This window comes from Clarias gariepinus, chromosome 14 (assembly GCF_024256425.1).
Source record: "Clarias gariepinus isolate MV-2021 ecotype Netherlands chromosome 14, CGAR_prim_01v2, whole genome shotgun sequence".
NCBI lineage: Eukaryota > Metazoa > Chordata > Actinopteri > Siluriformes > Clariidae > Clarias > Clarias gariepinus.
The window spans coordinates 4,235,348-4,255,579 of record NC_071113.1 but is presented as its reverse complement, the minus strand read 5'-3'; the positions used below and the strand labels follow the sequence as shown (position 1 = coordinate 4,255,579).

At 40.9% G+C, this 20,232-nt stretch overlaps 1 protein-coding gene across 1 annotated transcript; it reads right to left on the bottom strand.

Moving 5' to 3' along the window:
• Positions 1 to 7,998: 7,998 nt before the first annotated feature.
• On the bottom strand, positions 7,999 to 18,923 carry klhl11 (kelch-like family member 11). Its single transcript, XM_053512130.1, has 2 exons — positions 18,084 to 18,923; positions 7,999 to 14,197 (listed from the first exon to the last, which is right to left on the bottom strand). Exons 1-2 carry the CDS (start codon positions 18,692 to 18,694, stop codon positions 12,616 to 12,618), a joined length of 2,193 nt encoding a protein of 730 aa, XP_053368105.1. The 5' UTR covers positions 18,695 to 18,923; the 3' UTR covers positions 7,999 to 12,615.
• Between the last annotated feature and the right edge of the window lie 1,309 nt (positions 18,924 to 20,232).

Sequence of the window (20,232 nt, the reverse complement as noted above, 5' to 3'; positions counted from 1 at the left end):
GGCAACTACGCTAATTCTCTCCATCTTTTCTGTATTTTTCTACCCATCCCGAGGCATCTGGAGATTGTGCCAGCTTCAGTAGATAAAGGCCAACCCTGTGAGGTTTCTGAGGCATCCAGAGAAGGACCACCTCCAGCTGGATTCTGCTTTATGATGGCTGGAGCTACACATCCTGCTCCTGTGCGTCCAATGACCTAGACCCCATCTGCCCTCTGCACCTACTGACTCCCTGTGCTGAACTGGACTTCATGTTAATCTACACAACTTTTGTTATATTGAACTTTCACCTGCACAACACACATGAAGTTATTTCTATCTGTTATCACCCAGATGAGGATGGGTTCCCTGTTTCAGTCTGGTTCCTCTCAAGGTTTCTTCCTATTGCCATCTCAGAGAGTTTTTCCTTGCCACCGTCGCCGTCACCCTTGGCTTGCTCATCAGAGACATTTCCTTCATCATTCATTCATCTAATTATTATCCAGACACATTTTTTTCACACATACACACTTCCAAATATTTTCTTTTCTCATGTTCTCTAAAAAAAAAAAAAATTATTTAATTTTTGTGAAGCTGCTTTGAGACAATGACCATTGTTAAAAGCGCTATATAAATAAAATTGAATTGAATTGAATTGAATAGATCTAGGAAAAGTCATGTAGCGTTTTAACGTTATAATGACAATGAATAGCTGCCGGCATTCTCCACCATAATATATAGGTAGAGTTTTAACATAATGATAATGACCCTGAATAGCTTCCGACATTCTTCATCATTAATACGTAGGGTTTACATAATAAAGACAACGAATGACGGTTGCATTGTCCACCAATAAATATAGACATTTTAATGTGAACACAATGCCAACGCATCCTTTATCATAAATAAGTAATTTTTAGCTTTGGGTCAGAGTTGTATCGAATCTTTAACGATTCGGTTTAATTTGATTAATTGAATCAAAATTTATAACGTACACTATATTGACTACCCGTCCAGCGTTTAGCACAATTTAGTGTACCTTACCAGTTCTGGTTATCACATGGCCAACGGCTATAACACAAAATCTAGTATTAAGCAATTTATGAGCAAGGTAACACGATCTGGGCAAATGTTTAGACTTTAAAATACATGACCAAGACAACAGTACTTTATAAAGAAACAAGAATTTATTTGACTAATCTACGATACATGAAACTACACTACTTGAACGCACGCACACACACACACACACACACGTACACACAAACAGTTTGGCAAGTGACAATGAATGAAGTTATTCTAGTACTGTTTACTAGATCAACGAAAGTCACAAGAGCAGAGTCTTGGGTTTAATCTTACGGTTTAGTTATGAAACGAGCACCAACTTCAGCAAGGTATGCAGCTTTGTTTGTTTACTTGCGTTATGTTTCGTTCTCATCCGTGGGTTCGCCTCCAACGAAGGGAATCACGGCGTTGCTGATTGGTTGGTGCGCTGCGGTGGAGATGACGTCAGTCGGGAAAGCCCTTCGGTGAAGCGTTGGTTGCCTGGTTACCGATGGCTGCGCTCTGGAACTTCTCCTGAGGTTTCCTTCGTTGCTGGGCTTTGGAGTTCTGGCACGAAGTCTCGTTGAGAGTTCTTGAAGAGCGGATGACGCCAGCAGCGGTGGCGCAGCGCCCGCAAGGGCGAAGCCCGAGCTGCTTGCAAGATGTTGTAGGTCGCAGTTGTGATGATAACTTCTCTTCTTCTCTTACTGTGGACATCCTGAGGGTTTTTGTCCCTTGGGGGTCAGTCCGTCCCACAGGTGATTCATCCAATCGGATGTGATTGCAGGGCTTAGCCACACCTCACGTGGTTCCTCCTTCCATGCATAAATTAGCCAGGTGTTTCGGCTGTCACTTGTGACCCATCCGGTTGGAGTTTTTAATACTTTATAAAAATTAATTTTGCATGAGCTCTGTTCATGCTACCAATTACCCATGTTCACCAACATTCTTAAAATAAAGCCAGCTTGAGATTGACACCAAACATTACATATCTTACCCACTCATTTCTTCCTTTATCTAATAAAAAGGTTTGTAAATGCTGATTACACCTTGAACGTTATGCAGATTAATCAAACATATACACAGGAATAAAAGGAACTGAGTAAATATATGTAAATACGTTTTGCCCTACTGGCACACTTTAAAGATGTTTAAAATAGTGTCCATGCCGTATGCCTTTGTTCATGAAAAGGCATGTCTTCCAGAGGTCAAGAGACTGTCCAGGTGTGATGAGGCCTCTTCCTCCCCAGCTTGGGGTGGACCTGTAAAACTGTCTTCTTTGTTTACCGGATCACCGATTTACACCCTCAGTTTCGGGGTCTACTTCAAAGCATCTGGCTTTGTGGAGCTTCTTAGTTTTACAGACGTCCCCCCTTAAGATAGCAAACCAGATAAGGTTATCAGGATGGTGCCATGCATGCTGGAAGAGGGTGTTCGGGAATGTGATCCATTGACTGTTCTCTCTATGGGAGCCCTGTTATTCGCTACAGTCATGAAAGGAGGGTCCTGGAATTTGATCGAGTGTGAAGTATTTTTTTTTTTACCCCATTGCGGTCAAATGATCAGTGCTTGGCGCTTCTAGTGTTAATCCACTCCAGTCCTCACACATTTTGTAAGGAACAGCGTAATATCTTAAAGTAGTTTTTTTTTTCTGATCAACTCCATGCATGTCTGAGAGCATGGCATCCATGGCAAGTTTCATCCCAGAGCCCACTGAATTTGCAGTCCACGCATTAACCTCTTGGCCACATAGTACAGCGCTACCAGCGTTTAACACAAATTCTGAGGAGAACATTTCTTTTCTTTTTTTAAGTAAACTTGATGACTTATTCTCTCGTTCAACATGTGTATGCCCTTGTGGCATGTGGTGTGCTTTCACAGGAAGTGAATGGAGCGGATGTGGAGAGGCGCTGCAAACTTGACAGAGAACAGGATCATTTCTTCGTCGAGCTGACTGTTTTCCAATCTTTGGTGGCGAGGTTTCGATTAGGCCTATATTGCGGCCTGTTCAGACGAGCTAGGTAGTTTTTTCGAACAATAATAACCCTTTTTTAACTTGAGATGTAAACAGCCTGGTGAAAAGGAAACAAGTTTTGATATGCTCTTTAAGCAGCATGCTCCATGTTGGCTGACTGTCTGAGGTACTCCATGGAAACCACAGGAGCTACTTGACGGCGCAGCATGAAAACATAAAACGCACAAGCTCCCTGAAGCTTTATGAAACAAGCCTCGCAAGGCAGGATTGCCTCCTGCATTTGACACCCTGACAGCAGCTTCGATCTGTTTTAATCATTTTGTAAGTGCTATTTTTTTGTGAGTTGTAGTTAAAACATGGGAGCATGGGAGCCTAGAGCTGTTTAAATCCTTTCGGAATAATGACATCACGCACCTCGTAATCGGCTCCCTGGCAACGGTGGGCTGGGCAAGCATGCCTTTTGGTAGACTGGACTCAAAATCTCGAAGGGGCTTGTGAGGGGTTACATATTAGAGTTAAGCTGTTGATTGAGATGTTCCAAGGGAAAACAAGGAAAGCGGACATGACCATGACAAACAGCTGTGTTGAGATTAACGCTCCTTCAACATACGCAGACCTACAGGAGCTATCGAAACATTTCGATGAAGAAAGCTAGGGCATGAGCATTCCAGGAGAAATACAGCTGGAAGTGAGCCATTTAGTAACCCTTGGACAACTGTCAATGCAGGAGTCAAATAAAAAGCAGGTCCCGGCAGCGGTGGGATTTGAAGAGACTGGAGCCTTAATCCAGCACCTTCGACCGCTCGGTCACACTACCAACAGATGAAGGAAGCGACCATGGAACATCAGAAAAGAGAAAAGAGCAAGCATACAACACTTATAACGGCTGCCCTGCGTTCATTACCAAAATTTATTAAGCAAGCTCTTGTTGATGAAAAGAATGCATACCTACATTGGTTATGCACAGTGGATCGACTGTCAACTGCCCTAAATCTCATGTTGACATAGTTCAAACAGATGAAATTGCATGCAAAACGCGCATGACCAGTGCTACGTGTCTCCAGTCTCTTAATCCACTCCAGTCAGACTTACGGACCTGTGTAAAGACGCTGCTTGTAGGCCTTCTTGACGAGAAAGACACTGCAATAACTCGGCATTCCAGAAACGATCTAAAACACACAAACAGTCAGGATTCGAACCAACGCGTGCAGAGCACAATGCATTAGCAGTTCAGTGCCTTAACCTCTCACCCACCGAGGGTCCTCACACATTTTGTAAGGGACAGCGGAATAGCTTGAAGTTGTTGTTTTTTCTGAGAGTTGTAGTTGTAACTTTTTCTGTCTGAGAGCATGGCATCCAAGTTTCCAAGTAAGCAGTTCATGGCTCCCTCCCAGATGCGCTGAACAACTTTTACGCTCAGTTCGACAGGCAAAACGATGTGGCGGCGAGGAAGACCACCCCTCCAACCGACCAGGTGCTGATGTGAGGAAAACTCTACGCAGAGTCAACCCAGGTAAAACTGCTGACTAGACAACATCCCAGGCAGAGTGCTTAGAGAATGTGCAGAACAGCTGGCAGATGTTCTCACCGACATCTTCAACATCTCTCTGAGCACTGCCATCGTTCCCACGTGCTTGAAGGCCACCACCATTGTCCCTGTGCCCAAGAAGTCTTCTGTGTCCTGTTTCAATGACTACCGTCCTATTGCATTTACACCCACCATAATGAAGTGCTTTGAGCGGCTTGTCATGAGACACATCAAGACCCTGCTGCCCCCCTCACTGGACCCACTGCAATTTGCGTACCCTCCTTACTGCTCAACAGATGACCCCATCTCCACTACACTCCATCTTGCCCTCACACACTTGGACAATAAGGACACATACGTTCGAATGCTGTACATAGATTTCGACTCAGCATTCAACACTATCATCCCCCAATAACTGATCGAGAAGCTAAGCCTGTTGGGCCTGAACACCTCCCTCTGCAACTGGATCCTGGACTTTCTGACCGGTAGGCCTCAGTCAGTACGGATCAGGAACTGCACCTCTAGCACCACCACACTGAGCACTGGAGCTCCACGGGCCTGTGTGCTCAGTCCCCTGCTGTTTACACTGCTGACTCACGACTGTTTAGCAACACACAGTTCGAATCACATCATCAAGTTCGCTGATGACACGACCGTGGTGGGTCTCATTAGCAAGAACGACGAGTCAGCATACAGAGAGGAAGCGCAGAGGCTAACAGTGTAAAGACAACAACCTGTCTCTGAATGTTGACAAGACAAAGGAGATGTTGGATGACTTTAGGAGGACACAAAGCGACCATTCTTTGCTGAGCATCAACGGCTCCTCTGTGGAGATCGTTGAATGCACCAAATTCCTGGGTGTCCACCTGGAGAAGGACCTCAGCTGGTCCCTCAACACCAGCTCCCTGCACAAGAAAGCCCAACAGTGTCCCTTCTTTCTGAAAGGACTGAGGAAGGCCCAGCTTCCACCACTGATCCTGACCACCTTCTATAGAAGAACTATCGAGAGCATCCTAAACGGCTGCATCACTGTCTGGTTTGGGACCGCAAGACCCTACAGCGGATAGTGAGGACAGCAGAGAAGATCATCAGGGTCTCTCTATTGAAGACATCTACACCACACGCTGCATCCGCAAAGCAACCAGCATTGTGGCTGATCGGACACACCCCTTTCACACACACTACACACTCCTGCCATCTGGAAAAAGGTTCCGAAGCATTCGGTCACACACATCCAGACCAGTGGCGGCCGGCCCATAGGGGGCGCTGGGGCACCGCCCTCCCTGATAAGAGGGGCTAAAAATTTAAAATATATTTTTACAAATTAAGTTTTTAAATTCGGTTTACCCACCAGTATGTGCCCACATGCGATATGAATAACATATACAACATTTCCCACCTAGTGACATTCATTCACCAGTGAATTTCCACAGACAGACTTGTATCGTTACTGTCATGGGGCGCTGAGAAAAAGCGCCCCTGAGTGCAGCCAAATAGCCCATCATGTACTGTTGCTAGGGTAAATTAATAAATATGCGGCCAATCAGTTTCTCAGAATTTTATGGTCTTGGGGCGCAGGAAATTTTGCCCCAAGCAGCAGAAAATACCGCAAGATTTAAGTTTTTTTTCTTTTGCGCTGTCAGTTAGAGTAATGATGGCGAACTTAACGAGCGAAGAGCAGTTTCCACCAAATTCGGTGAGATCCTTATTAATATACCCGTTTTAGACTGTTGTGTTAAATTGCATTTTTTAAACTGTTTTTCTTTGTGTGAACCACTTTGAGATGCAACTTTGCTTGAAAGGTGATCCAGCTGATCATACCCTTTGATGTTGATTATTGTATTTGATACTCTCTTAAGCATGCATGGTGTATTATACAATGGAAATTTGTTCATTTACTTTATCTGTGAAACTGGTGATTTTGAGGAGGAGATTAAATCATTACTGTTAATTGTAATCATCGTCTGACTGTTGATTTTAATTCTTATATTGGACTAAGCAAAGAAATATTTTGTCACATCAGCCCCACCAGGAAAAATTTTCACCAGCCGCCACTGATCCAGACTGTGCAACAGCTTTTTTCCACAAGCTACCCGTCTTCTCAACAGAAAGGGACTGGACTGATAAACACACACACACACACACACACACAAACATTATCACTTAGCCTATCTTAACTACCTCAAAACATTGAGACTGGACTGACTAATCAACACAAGCACAAACACACTGACCTACACTACCAAACTATCATACACACCAACCTGTAAATGCTTTTTTGAACAATATTCTTTACTGGATTACCTTTGCACTAACTACTTAATTCTTTCTGCTACGTTAAGGAACGTTTACTGGTTCTCCACTACCTTAACTCATCACCTCAACACCACAGAGTATTATGTTATGTTGTGTTTGTCGCACTGTCACTTTGTTGCTCTTGTTTGCATATTTGCAGGAGCACTTTATGTTGTATGTGTCAAAAAAACCCGTAGATAGTCTTCCTCTCTGGGTTAGCTAGTTAGTTTTTGGTAATTTATGTTGTTAAATTTATGTTGCATGTAGCACCTTGGTCCTGGAGGAACGTTGTTTCGTTTCACTGTGTACTAACTTATACTTAAACTTAAATATAGGCCCTGGTCTGCTTTATTGGTCCATCATCTACTAATCACTTTACCACCTTTATCTCACCTCCTCCCACTTTTTAGTGATACTAAAAGAAATTGTAGCCCCACATTAGTAAGCATACCGCACACTTACTGTGTTTAGCAAAAGCACTGTTATTGTGTTCTCTTAATTTTAAGTTCAGACTAAAAACCATGTAGGTTCAGCCTACCTTGTTTGCCAGATGTTCCACCATATTAACTCCAACTTTAAATCAATAAAAGTTACTTAAAAAAAAAAAATTCCTTTCCTTTTGTGCAAATTTATGTCACTTAAATAGAATTTTTTTTTTGGTGGATGTGCTGGTATTTAAACAAATTTGAGATTGTAGCAGCATACTAGGTATATCTGTAAAGTAACCTGCCATGTAATAACTTGGTTACATGTAATAAACAATCTTGGTTGACTGTTGTTATTGAAGCCTGTAGATTTTTAACATTCTCAGGCCTCAACACTTTTCCACTCAGGTTCTATCCATTTGCTTCTTTTGGAGCAAAAAAAAAGACAAAAAAATGGAGACCAAGTGTCTATGTATTTTTGTTTCAGCATGATGTTCCTTCTAATCGGGGGGAGTGTATGTGCGTGTTATTCTACTTCTCCTACCACGTTCACATGTTCAAAAAATCATATAAAAAAACACAACAAATAATTTTTTTATGTTTTTATTGCAATTCACATCTTGCTATGCATTCCTGCTAACACATGCAAAGCAAAATATATAATGCAATATACTGATATTTATATGTATATACTATATATATTTTATACACACCAATTTTTACAGACTTTAAATTATTTCACAAAAGCTCCAACATTGTAACTTTTATTTTTTATTTAATATTTAAACATATCTGGCACATTTAGGCTGGCTTCGAACATTTCTTTCGAACACACACATACACGCACACTTTTTAGACTTTTCGCACAGACAAGAAGTTCTTTGGACTTGTTCACCGTAGCAGGAGACATACATCAATCCCAAAGTCTTAATAAAGTCAGTGTAGTGCATTAGTTAGATCACAGAACGCAGAATGATTCTCTCACAAGCTCGGTTACTTCAGATGGAGTGTAAAAGGTTTCAGAGACGCTAGAGGTATGTGCATTTTGACGTAGCTCACAATATCAGCACATGGAGACTTGAAAGAAGTATTTGTGGCTTAGGATGAACCAATAATTAATCATAACATTCACGAACATAACAATACTACTTAAATCTCACTAATCATGAGTTACTCTCTTGTCTTGTAATCCCAAGTTAACAAATTTCATTTTATCAACAAACTAAATTATTTCCCAATTGTTAACCAATTAACCAATCTCCAAAAGTTGGCAAACTGTTTGGTCTGACAAACTGTGCCATACAGCTTGCTAACAAGTGTTAATCAAGTTACCAAGTAATTACTCACTCAATTAAAGTCATTACCGCTTAATCCTGCATTCAGGGTCGCGGGGGGACTGGAGCCTATCCCAGGAGACTTGGGGCACAAGGCGGGGTACACCCTGGACAGGGTGCCAATCCATCGCAGGACACACACATTTACACATTATGGGCAATTTGAGAACACCAATTAACCTAACCTATGTCTCTTTAGCCCGCGGGAGAAAACCAGAGTACACAGAGGAAAACCCACCAAGCATGTGAAGAACATGCAAACTCCATGCACACAGAGACAGGAATCAAGCCTGGCTGGGAATCTTAATCAAGATTAAGATTTTTAACGTTTAATACTCACGGCAATCGGTGCCATCCAGCCACATGTAGCTACAGCAAGACACTTGGTACAGAACTAATCAACTATTTTTAAGGGGGCACTGATATCTAATGCCCAAAGTAAAAAAGTCGTATTCTTTCATAATTGACACTCGCAAAATTGTATTTTGTCAGGTTGAGATTACAAGAAAAAAAAAAAAAAAACATGGAATACATAACTTCTGGCCTGTCGTCTAAGACTTTGAGTATCTTAAGTAATTTTTTTTTTATCAAAACCTTCATAAACTTTTAAATTGTAAAAAAAAAAAAAACGTCCGTAAAAAAAACCCCCCAAAAATATTAGAATTCTGTGTTACTCATGATTTAAATAAACATTTTAAATGCCAAAAAAGTGTGGATGCGTACACACAAACACACATGGATGGAATGTAAATAATATTTGCAATCACTGAGAGATGAAAAATAGTTACATGAAAAACAGCCATGAGCTGATTGATATCTTGATTACACCAAACACATAAAAAAAAAATAAAAAAAAAATGGAAGGAAAGATGCTTCACACACACATTTACACAAGACACTACGTAGAAAAGCGTCAAGGAATACAAAAAAGAAGGAAAAAAATTCCTCATTATGTGACAATTTTTTTTTACCTCAGGAAAACGTCTGGTTATTTTATGCTGGGCCGATTTAATCGATTATACAGTTTATTGGTTCTTTAGATAGTTGATTCACTTAACTGAATCGAACAAGTACAAGTTATTTAATCAAAAAAACTGATTCAAGAACTTGTTAGTTCCATTAAAAGTCATTTTTGACTCAGAATCGATTCATGCTTTTTGCTCAAAATTCGCTCTATATATGTTTCACATTTTAGGGGCAGGACCAATCTCTTGCCCGGAGTGATGCTGTGTACGATTCAGATTACTTCTTAAATTATTTATCAACTTGCAAATAATCTAAAATTTATGAATTGCTTAAAAAACACTAGGAGCATTTGCAGATAACACAAACCGCTTTTATAAATACTTTATATTAGAGCCATCAGATCGAATGGAATATTACAATGCCCCTAAATCGACTTAATACGGCTCAAAAGTCCGGGTTTAATTCACCGCTCTAAATTTCAAGAAAACATCTCTTCCATCTCATAGAAACAAAACATTGTCTTGTAATAAGCTTTTTTCATTATAATAAGATTTTTTTTTGTGGTAACGGAGGCTTTATCTTGTAACTGAATGCCTTTTTTATTGCAAAACCTTTGTTAATGTTAACGAGACAATGGGGATTTCCTTTCCTTTCGTATCGATGTAATGCACACTGACATTAATACACACAGCGTGAGAAAGCACTGAGGTAGAAAATAAAAACATTACCACTAGCATATAATAGAATGCCGTTAACCCACAATTAATTATCGACGCCTTGTTGCTTAAACTCTGTACTGCATTCTGCTCGGTGTTTAACACCCTCATCGTGCTGAAGGGTCCTTCTAACTTTACCTTTAAAGGCTCAGATTGGTTTACTGACTAGAACAGGAAAGAAGTGAAAAATAAAAAGTCACCTCGTCTGCTAGCTTGCTAACTTCCAGACACAGTGATTGCTATGCTGATAGTAGTAGTAGTGAACAAGTACCACTAATGATTAAGACGCCAAGTCTGCTTAAAAGTGCTTAAGTTTCATGTTTAGAAACCAGTGAGGAAATGAAAAAAAACATGCAAATAATGAATGTGGCAAAGTGCAAGATGAAAAGATGAAACATTTTGGTCATTTCGTCAAAAACTTAATACAAAACATTTTTAACATCATCATGATATAAATTAAGATTATTATATATATATATATATATATATATATATAAAAAGCAAAAAAAAATGCATGATTGCCTCAGAGCAAAGCAGCTCATTACTGATGGCGATGCTGGTTCTTTGTGATTAAACACTCACTCATCTTTTATACCGCTTTATCCTTTATTCAGGGTCGCGGGGACCTGGAGCCTATCCCAGGAAGCTTAGGGCACGAGGCGGGGTACACCCTGGACAGGGTGCCAATCCATCGCAGGGCACACACACACACACTCACACATTCCCACACTATGGGCAATTTGGGAACGGCAAACAGCCCAACCTGCATATCTTTGGACTGTGGGAGGAAACCGAAATACCTAGAGGAAACCCACCAAATACAGGGAGAACATGCACAAAGAGACAGGAATCGAGCCTGACCGGGAATCGAACCCGGACCCTGAAGGTGATTAAACAGGTCTGGTAAAAATAAGGCAAAAACAGAAGCGAGCTGACTTCATACAGGATTACATAAAATGAACAACACTTAGAATAAATACGAACTTTACAGGTGACCTCAGGAGCAATAGTTCCTTCCTGTACGTTATATAACACACACACAATACATACGCTTCACCACTTCCTGTGTACAAATCCCACCCCTTATCATACGCTCAAGAAAAGAAAGAAAATCCCCTCAAATACTCAAAGCTTGGAGAGTGCATACAGTTTACACAGATCTTCCACAAACGACTCAAGCTAGAAACTGAAGTGCGTGTATGCGTATTCAGGGTTCTATGGTGCTGCCACGGTGCAGCACTTTCTAGTGGATACTACGTTTATACTAGTAGTCCGTTTTCCTCCAATGACCTGTCAGTTACTGGAAAACTCTGTGTGTGGGTGTATATATATAAATATGAACATTAAAACACCTGTCTGACAATCATTCCAGGATCATATAATGATTGGACTGTGTACAGTAAAAAGGAAAAAAAAAGAAAAAATCGTTTTCAATGACAACATGGATGAACTGCGTTCCTGTGCGAATATAACCAAAAGTGTACTCGTGTTGGCTCTTCATTGCCCTCTAGGGGCCTTATTGATTATCAGACATATAAAAATAGAATAAAATTATATAGTTAATTATGGAACATCTTCCTATACATTATACAACATACATAAACTAACGTGCTTAGCGGAAACACTAACAAAGAAAAGCTGATATTTTGTTCCAGAATAATTGCAAACAGCAATATATATATATATTTTTTTACATTTTTCATCATTAAAAAATGCATTTGTGTGTGATGCTTTAGGGGGGTGGGCCTACCCACTTGCAGGAAGTGATGCTGTATATGAATGCGATTAATTGTCAGAGAAATCAGAATTTAAGCTCACCACCTCTTGACCTCAAAGCAAAAACCTCCAGCTAAGTTTAGATGTTTAGTCATTGTTGTTTATGGGTTCCCCTAAATCTCATGTAATTTTAAGAATTTTAACAATTTTTAGCTCCTTAAAGTGACAAGATCAATATATCGGACAGTCTTTATGACCAGCATGGCACAAACATACAGACACACAACACGCATTAAACTCCCATTCTTGGAATGTTATTTATGGCTCAGTGTTTGCCGTCACCCACTGGTGGAGTTTCACACTGAACCCAATACACAGCAGTTTAACATGCCTTCAGCTCTCATGATGCTCTCACTGTAAAACCAAAAAAGTCAATAAATAAATATACACAAGAGCACTGAAAATGGCAGATTATCATCACATCAAAGCTGCGACCTTTGTTTCCTTGATGAAAAGAAGAAAGCTGGACCATAAGATGTTAAACATATTCGTATTTGGCTCCTCATCGCTACTTGGCTAAGAGATGATGCTCTTCCTTCAGCTTGTACCCACAAACACTGCCAAAACACTGCTTATTCCTTCAGCACTCAATCTGGGACTGCAGCTGCCTGCGTAGGGTAAGTGTGCGCCGGTGAAGCTGCTGCATCTGCTGCATCCGATCTCGCTGTCGTGCCAAATTCTGTGGCATCGGATACCTCTGGCAACCATACAGGAAGCGGTAGGGGATTCTGACGTGGCAGGCAGTCGCCCGGCAACGAGGCTGCGGCATCGGAGGAAGCAGCATCCACCGTTTCCTCTCAGCGCAGTACCGGTACGCCTCTTTGCGATACTGCTTGTCCACGTCGTCGCTGTTTTTCCAGCCACCGATGACAAACACGTCATCTCCAAGAAAGCACACGGCAGCCCCTTCAACACTGGTGACCTCTGGTGGCAGGCTTTCAAGGATCTCATCCGAGATCCGGGCACTTATTTTCTGTCGTGCGGCTTCGTCTCGGACGTTTGTGTAGCTTCTCGGACAGCAGGATGCAGTGTGGTAAAAATTTGTGGATGCCACTGCCATCTGGAAGAGGCAGTAATTGTCTATTAGGGGTAAAGAATCAACTTCCTGCCACTGGCGGCTCTCTGTGTCGTAGCGTGTTGTAACTGTCTTGAGGCCATCATCGTTGTCTGTATCCACAGGCGTCCTCGCTGTTACGTAAACATAGCGATCTTCGACGCTGATCGCTTTCACATCACGCAAGATTTTCGGGGCAGATTCCAAATTGTGCCACTTGTCCTGCTCTGGTTCGTAAACGCTCACATCCTTGAACCCTGGGCTGAAATTCCCATGGCCTCCGATGCTATAGAGGATATTTTTGACGCATGTCAGGCCAAACGAGTGCTTACGCGTCGTGAGATTGCTCACTTGCTCCCAAGTGTTGCGATTCGGATTGTATCGTTCCACAGTTTTGGCGAATCCGGGCTCCATCGATCCTGCAACGTAGACATACGAATCCGTAACTGCAATTGCGTGGCCGTCGAGGTGATTGTGGATGTGGGGAAGGTTCACCCAACGGTCTTCGTACACAAAATACCCAACACACTCACTCAAGTAGTCACCCCCTTCTGAAACGCCGCCGACTACCATGATGACATCCATGTTTTGTCCAAATCGGGGCTGAAAAGCGGCCCAGAACTCAGAATCAGATGCTGACTTTTTATGGTTCTCAAAACGGATAGCGTGACTTTCCACAGCGTCCGAAACGAGTTTAAGACATGCCTCATTCCTCGACACAAGCGGCTCATTCTTCACCACCCTCGTCAGGTAAGTGGGCTTGATCTGGGGCAGCCTAAGGAGGCGGAAAAGCTCCTCAAAGTGTCTCTCACGGTCCTCTGTGCCCCGATGCACCCACTTGACGACAGCGTCAAACAAAACCTCCTCAGAGTCGACGGTGATCTCTGCGTCGCTCAGCCAGTCACGCACTAGGTGGAACGGGAGCGTGTAGAACTCATCGTCTTGGATCACTCTGTGGAAGTTGCGACGTATCATTTCAGCAGCGCGCAGAGCCAGCTGATCCAGCGTGTACATGTGTGCCAGGCTGTGCACAGCCACGCAGTTCGCCAGACTCAGCTTCCGCTTCAGGAAATCGCCACAGAACTCTTTCAGCTGCACCAGCAGAAACCTGACAGATGAAAAAAAGGAAAATGTAAAAATCTAGACAATGTTCTAGGATCAATGTTCATAAACATCCTCTAGTGCAGGGGTTCCTAAACCCCAAAGATTGTCTCAGTAAATAATAATCTCAGAGCAGAACAACATTGGGGCAGAGCACAATTGTTCCATTGCTGAACAATGAATCAGAAAGGGCTGCACAATAATAAAAAAATAATAATAAATAAATAATTACAATTTCGATAAATTTCTGAATTACAGTGTTTCACTTGCAGGTATTTGCCTTCATACAAATTACGCTGCTTATTTATTTGATAAGAATAGCAGATCCTCACACAGTGTAACACAAAACACCATTAATTCACCAAGCCAGAGATTAGCAAATGATTTATACAATTCATAGAACTCAATAGCTTCTCTAACTGCTTTTCCTTATTTATGGCGTTCCTCCGTCACAAAGAAGCAGACCTAAACATGTCTAGTCAGTTTATTTGGTGAAGTAGGAGTAGTTCGCTGTTACTTTCATGACAAAAACCCAAGTTTAACCCAAGTCTCAGAAATGTAACATACTGTCTTTTGCCCTGAGATTATATTTTCACTTTCACTTAATCTCCCACGTGCGCAAGCTTAAACTGCATTTCCATTCTATCTCTCTCCTGCACACTTAAGATCAGACGAGGGACAACACCAGCCAGTCAAAAGCTGGAGATGGGGGTTTACATTCTGACCTGTTTCCGATTAGCTCCTTTTGATGCTCTCTGTGTCCCCTCAATACACGCTTGTTAAACTGTTACACTTTGTTCTCTTGGTGCGTTTATCTTCGGCTATGTTAGTTGATATCGGTATTATTTTTGTCAGCTGAAGTTAAATGTCTCGCAGACACTAGAAACAAAAATATTTACTATTGTCCAAATAGTTTTGATTGGGATATAGCTTAGTTTGTTAAACCTGACATGATTATATTTTCAGCTGACGTGAAAATAGATCGAAAGCTACAGAGAATTATACTAGAAGTATGTTAAAACACACAAAAGAATTCTACACTGTCAACTAAGTACTATGTACTGAAATATACTTCATTGCGAACTCCCTAACAAACTGATATTTACCTTATGTTGATAAAAAAACTAATAAACAACAACAACAATAATAATAATAATAATATTAATAATATGAACATGTGATGATGAAATACTGCAGTTGGCTGAGTGTCCATAATGCACATGTGTGATTTTATTAATTTTCAACAGCATTAAAGGTATTCAATTTAAGGATTCTTAAATAATTAAAAGCAAGTTATTCATGCAGTCATTTACGTTACAATACAGCTGAAGATCCTTTGTAGACAGCAATAAAATGTTTTAGTTGAAACAATAAAAATCTGGTGAGACAATCGTGATCTTGGTTGCTATTTTAGCAAGAATCCTGCAGCCCTGGAGTTGACTTTAGTGCTTGGACCCCTAAGATGAAGGTTTAAGTTGCTCTAAGGATAAAATCAAGAGAGGTACAGAAACCATCCTCAACTATCCTGCCCCTGGACCCCCTGGATATTAAGAAGTGCTGCCCTATTTAGACATATGACTTTGACATTTAGACTTACTATGAAAAAGCAACTGCGATGATGCTTGTGATCTCAGAATTGTGATATTACTTCCTCATATCAGGTAGCCTGGACATTTTTGCTTCTGTTAAATAAGAGCTGTAACTCCAAGAACTGTAAGCACCATTTCAGAGTAAATAAATAAATAAATAATAATAAAAAAGATGATTTGTACTTTATTATCGCTATAGAAACAGCCTGTCCACAGAGCTATGCACACAGTGGACATATGTTAATATGGTGAAGTTTTTTCTGAGGAGAAATGTTTTCATTGATCGTGTATCTTCCATACAATTCCAGGATCAGAGGTGACAGAATCTGTACCTATGCTCTGTAACATGCATAACAAAGCTGCGTTTTACATCCATCATCTTTAAAAGAGATACAAATAAGAGATAAAAGAGGAAAGCTGCTAAGATGATGCAGCGAGAACAGTATCTCACTTTACTGTTTAAGTACATTTAACTATAGTCAGATGCAAAGTACATAATGCCTATTAATTATATAAGAAATAAAGCACTTCGACGTACTGGACTAACAGGACTAATGTTTTTTTCACTACAATTACAATGGATTGTTGTAAATCTAACATAATAATATGCATTGGACTATGGTTCGGAAGATCCCAGGTTCAAACCCTCAACTGCTCAGATGTATAATGAGATAAAAAAAAAATGTAAGTTGCTCTGGATAAGAGCGTCTGCCAAATGCCTAAATGTAAATGATTACATCAACTTAATTATACTAGTATTTGATCTTTTATACATCTGCTGATTCATACAATTGACCAATTAAGATGCAACAGAGCAACACATATATATTGCAGATACTGCGCCCAAGATATGGTAACTCAAATAGGCAGTCTTTTCAAGCGTGGTGGGCAAAAAAGCAACTTAGAACAGACATCGTGTTGAATCGTAAGTCTGGTGAGCTATGGCAGCAAGATACAAGGTACAGGGTAAAAAAAAAACAAATAAACAGGAGCAAACTGAACAAAGAAGATCAGAAACGGACAAGATATTGGGTTTCTGGTCTTTTAATGTTGATGATGCCATCCTGGTGTACAGTACTGAGACACTTTTCATGCAGGTAAACGCACGATCATACAGAACCATGTTATTCCGGGGTTACCTCACACCCCATTTGTCTAATGTTTGGTGATACCTGAAGCTTGTGAGTTGTAACTGCAAAATATCAAATGCATGTGTTCCTCCTCACATTCTGATTGGACAACTTTTTGAATCAGTAGGCGTATAAAAGTTAATATAATTATGTCATTATGTTAGACTTTTTTCTATTGTATTATGTCAGGAACAAACCGTCCATGCTGTTATAGGAAGTGCTTTATATCTAAAATTATTAAAACGTATGATGTACTTTGCATCAGATAAACGTGATAGTTTTCCATCCTGATGAGGGTAATAATAATGATGGGGTTTTTTTTATTTCGAGCTCCCTGACCTGCACTCGATCTACAGCAAGCGGTGCTTGACCAAGGCCAGGAAGATCGTGAAGGACCTCAGCCACCCCAATAACGGACTGTTTACTCTGTTGCGGTCTGGGAAGCGATTCCGCTCCCTGAAGGCCAACACAGAGAGACTGAGGAGGAGCTTCTTCCCGCAGGCGATAAGGTCTCTCAACCACAACCACACCACTATGCAGAACTAACACAATCTTTTCAAATTGATCAAATCTATCAATCTTTTTACATCCATGAACACTATGGACAATTACACGCACACCTTCCTTCATATCTACACTACATGTTGTACGTTTACATCCTGGACCAGTGCACAAAGACACTTTAATAACCTCTGCACAAAGACACTTTGGTTCTATGCACACCCAGTACAGTTTATTTTAATTTGTACAGTATATTTCTATTTTTATGTACATCATATTTCTATTTTAATTTTTAGTTCTATTTTTCCTAGCACATTTCTATTTTTAGTTCTATTTTTCCTAGTTTAATTTAATTTTTCTATTTAATTTCTATCGTATTTCTTTTATTCATATTTATTTCTTATTTGTAAACTTTAATGCTCTTTTAGGGTCAATGGCAGTCGTATAAGCATTTCACTACATTTCGTACTGTGTATGTTTGTGTAGGTGACAAATAAAATTTGAATTTTTAATTTGATGATGGTTATGATGAAGACGACAGTGATACTATGATGATGATAGTAGTGATGCTGAGAATGATAATGACGATGATGTTGATGTTGAGAATTACAGTGATGATGATGATGATGCCCTGTAACAGGGATGATGCAGAACCCCGTTATTCAGGTCTCACCTGTCCGCGAGCTCCAGCACCTCGTGCACGTTGCTCGTGCTGACCCGGATCTCTCCGGTGTACATAAACTGCACGACGCCCTCGACAGTCTCGCGCTCGGGCCCCGCCTCGCTGCTCCACTCCTTCATCTCCACGCGCCGCGACACGGACTCAGAGAACTGGCCCCCGAGCAGCGGGGTGAAGTAATCAGTGGCGGCCGCGAGTACAGACCGGTGCGCGCCGAGCTCGAACCCCGCGCTGCCCGCGCCCTCTCCCACTAATACTCCTCCTCCGCCGCCGCCGCCACTGAACGCCAGCGTGACGTCACAGAAGAGCCCGAGCTTACGCTGCTCGTTCTGGCGCCGCGCGAGCTCCGAACAGTGCAGCGCAGACGAGAACTGCTCGGCCTCCTCCGGGTCTCCGTCACTCGCCAGAGCCGCGGCCGAAGCGGGCCGGTGGGCGTCCTCCGGGCTAGAGCCTGAGCCTGAGCCGGAACCCGAGCTGCGGCCTGGGTTCGAGCTCGGGCTCGAGTTTGGGGCCGCCGCCATCTCGCGCGCCTCTGCGGGTCGGAACCGGAACAAACGCGCTAGCTCGGTTCGGTAGAGCAGACTCAGGCACACGCACACGAACATAAACGCCAAAACAGGCGAAGACGCGCATGCGCAGCACGGATGACGTTGCCATAGAGCTGAAGCTTGGCTGCTTCCGGAAGTGAAAGTGACAGGTCACGAATTTTACATGTTTAATTATTTTAACGTGTTGGCTACAAATTATATATCAACGAGCGCGAAATATCAAAATATATTCTTTTATTTTAATTCATATGATTAAAAATAGTTAAACCCGTTATTTATAAGGAACTACCCATAGTCTTTCATGGCGCCTCACCCAATCAGAAAGGTCGCCGTTACCATGGAAACATCATTCTGAAACGTCCAACAGTTATCCACAGAGTGGGCCATAACTGTCCATACGTAAGGAAAATAAAGATTTTTATTTTTTAAAAACGTTAAAAATAAGATAGTTTAACATGTTTTGTAATGTTTCAGATACCCTAAAAGATGACGAAGGCTGGGTCAGGAAGCAGTCGCATGGCTGCAACACGATTTAACATAAAACATGCAATGTAGACCATATAAATAGTTTTATTATAAAAAATATTATTTTTTTCTATGGATGGACACTTATGGCCTATCCTGTAATAAAAGAAATGTTTTGTCTGTATATTGCTCAGAACTTATTCTTTCAATATCTTTATGTTTCATACATTGGAGGTCCAGAAACCAGTCTCAGAAAATTTTCTGTCTGTTTGTATGTATGTGTGTATATACACCCACTCACAAAACTAAGTACACCCCTTGTAATTTCTGCCAAAAATTTAAATGAAATAGTTCACCTTGACCAAAACACAAAAGAAAATGCGTTTTTGAAAAAAAAAAAAAAAAATGGCAATCACAGACAATCACATTCGGACAGGATTAGATTAGGGATTAGCCCGGATTAGGAAAGTATTCACGGTGCATCAGTATTTCTACATTTTGTTATGTCACAGCCTTATTCTAAAATTGATTAAATTATTTTTTTTTCTTAGAATTCTACACACAACACCCCATAAATGCAAATATATTATAAATAAAAAATTATAAAAGGCACGTGCATAAGTATTCACAGCCGTGAAGCTTAAAATTGGACCATTGCACAAAGACACTTTAATAACTTTGCACACCTACCTTCACAACTACACTACATGTTTACGTCTACATCCTGGACCAGTGCACAAAGACACTTTAATAACCTCTGCACAAAGACACTTTGGTTCTACCCAGTACAGTATATTTCTATTTTTAGTTCTATTTTTCCTAGCACATTTTTATTTTTAGTTCTATTTTTTCCTAGTTTAATTAAATTTTTCTATTTAATTTCTATCGTATTTCTTTTATTCATATTTATTTCTTATTTGTAAACTTTAATTCTCTTTTAGGGTCAATGGCAGTCGTATAAGCATTTCACTACATTTCGTACTGTGTATGTTTGTGTATGTGACAAATAAAATTTGAATAAGAATTTGATTTGAATTTGAAAATTGGGCTCAGACGCATCCTGTTTCCGCTGATCATCCTTGAGATGTTTCAGCAGCTTAATTGGAGTCCATCTGTGGTAAATTCAGTTG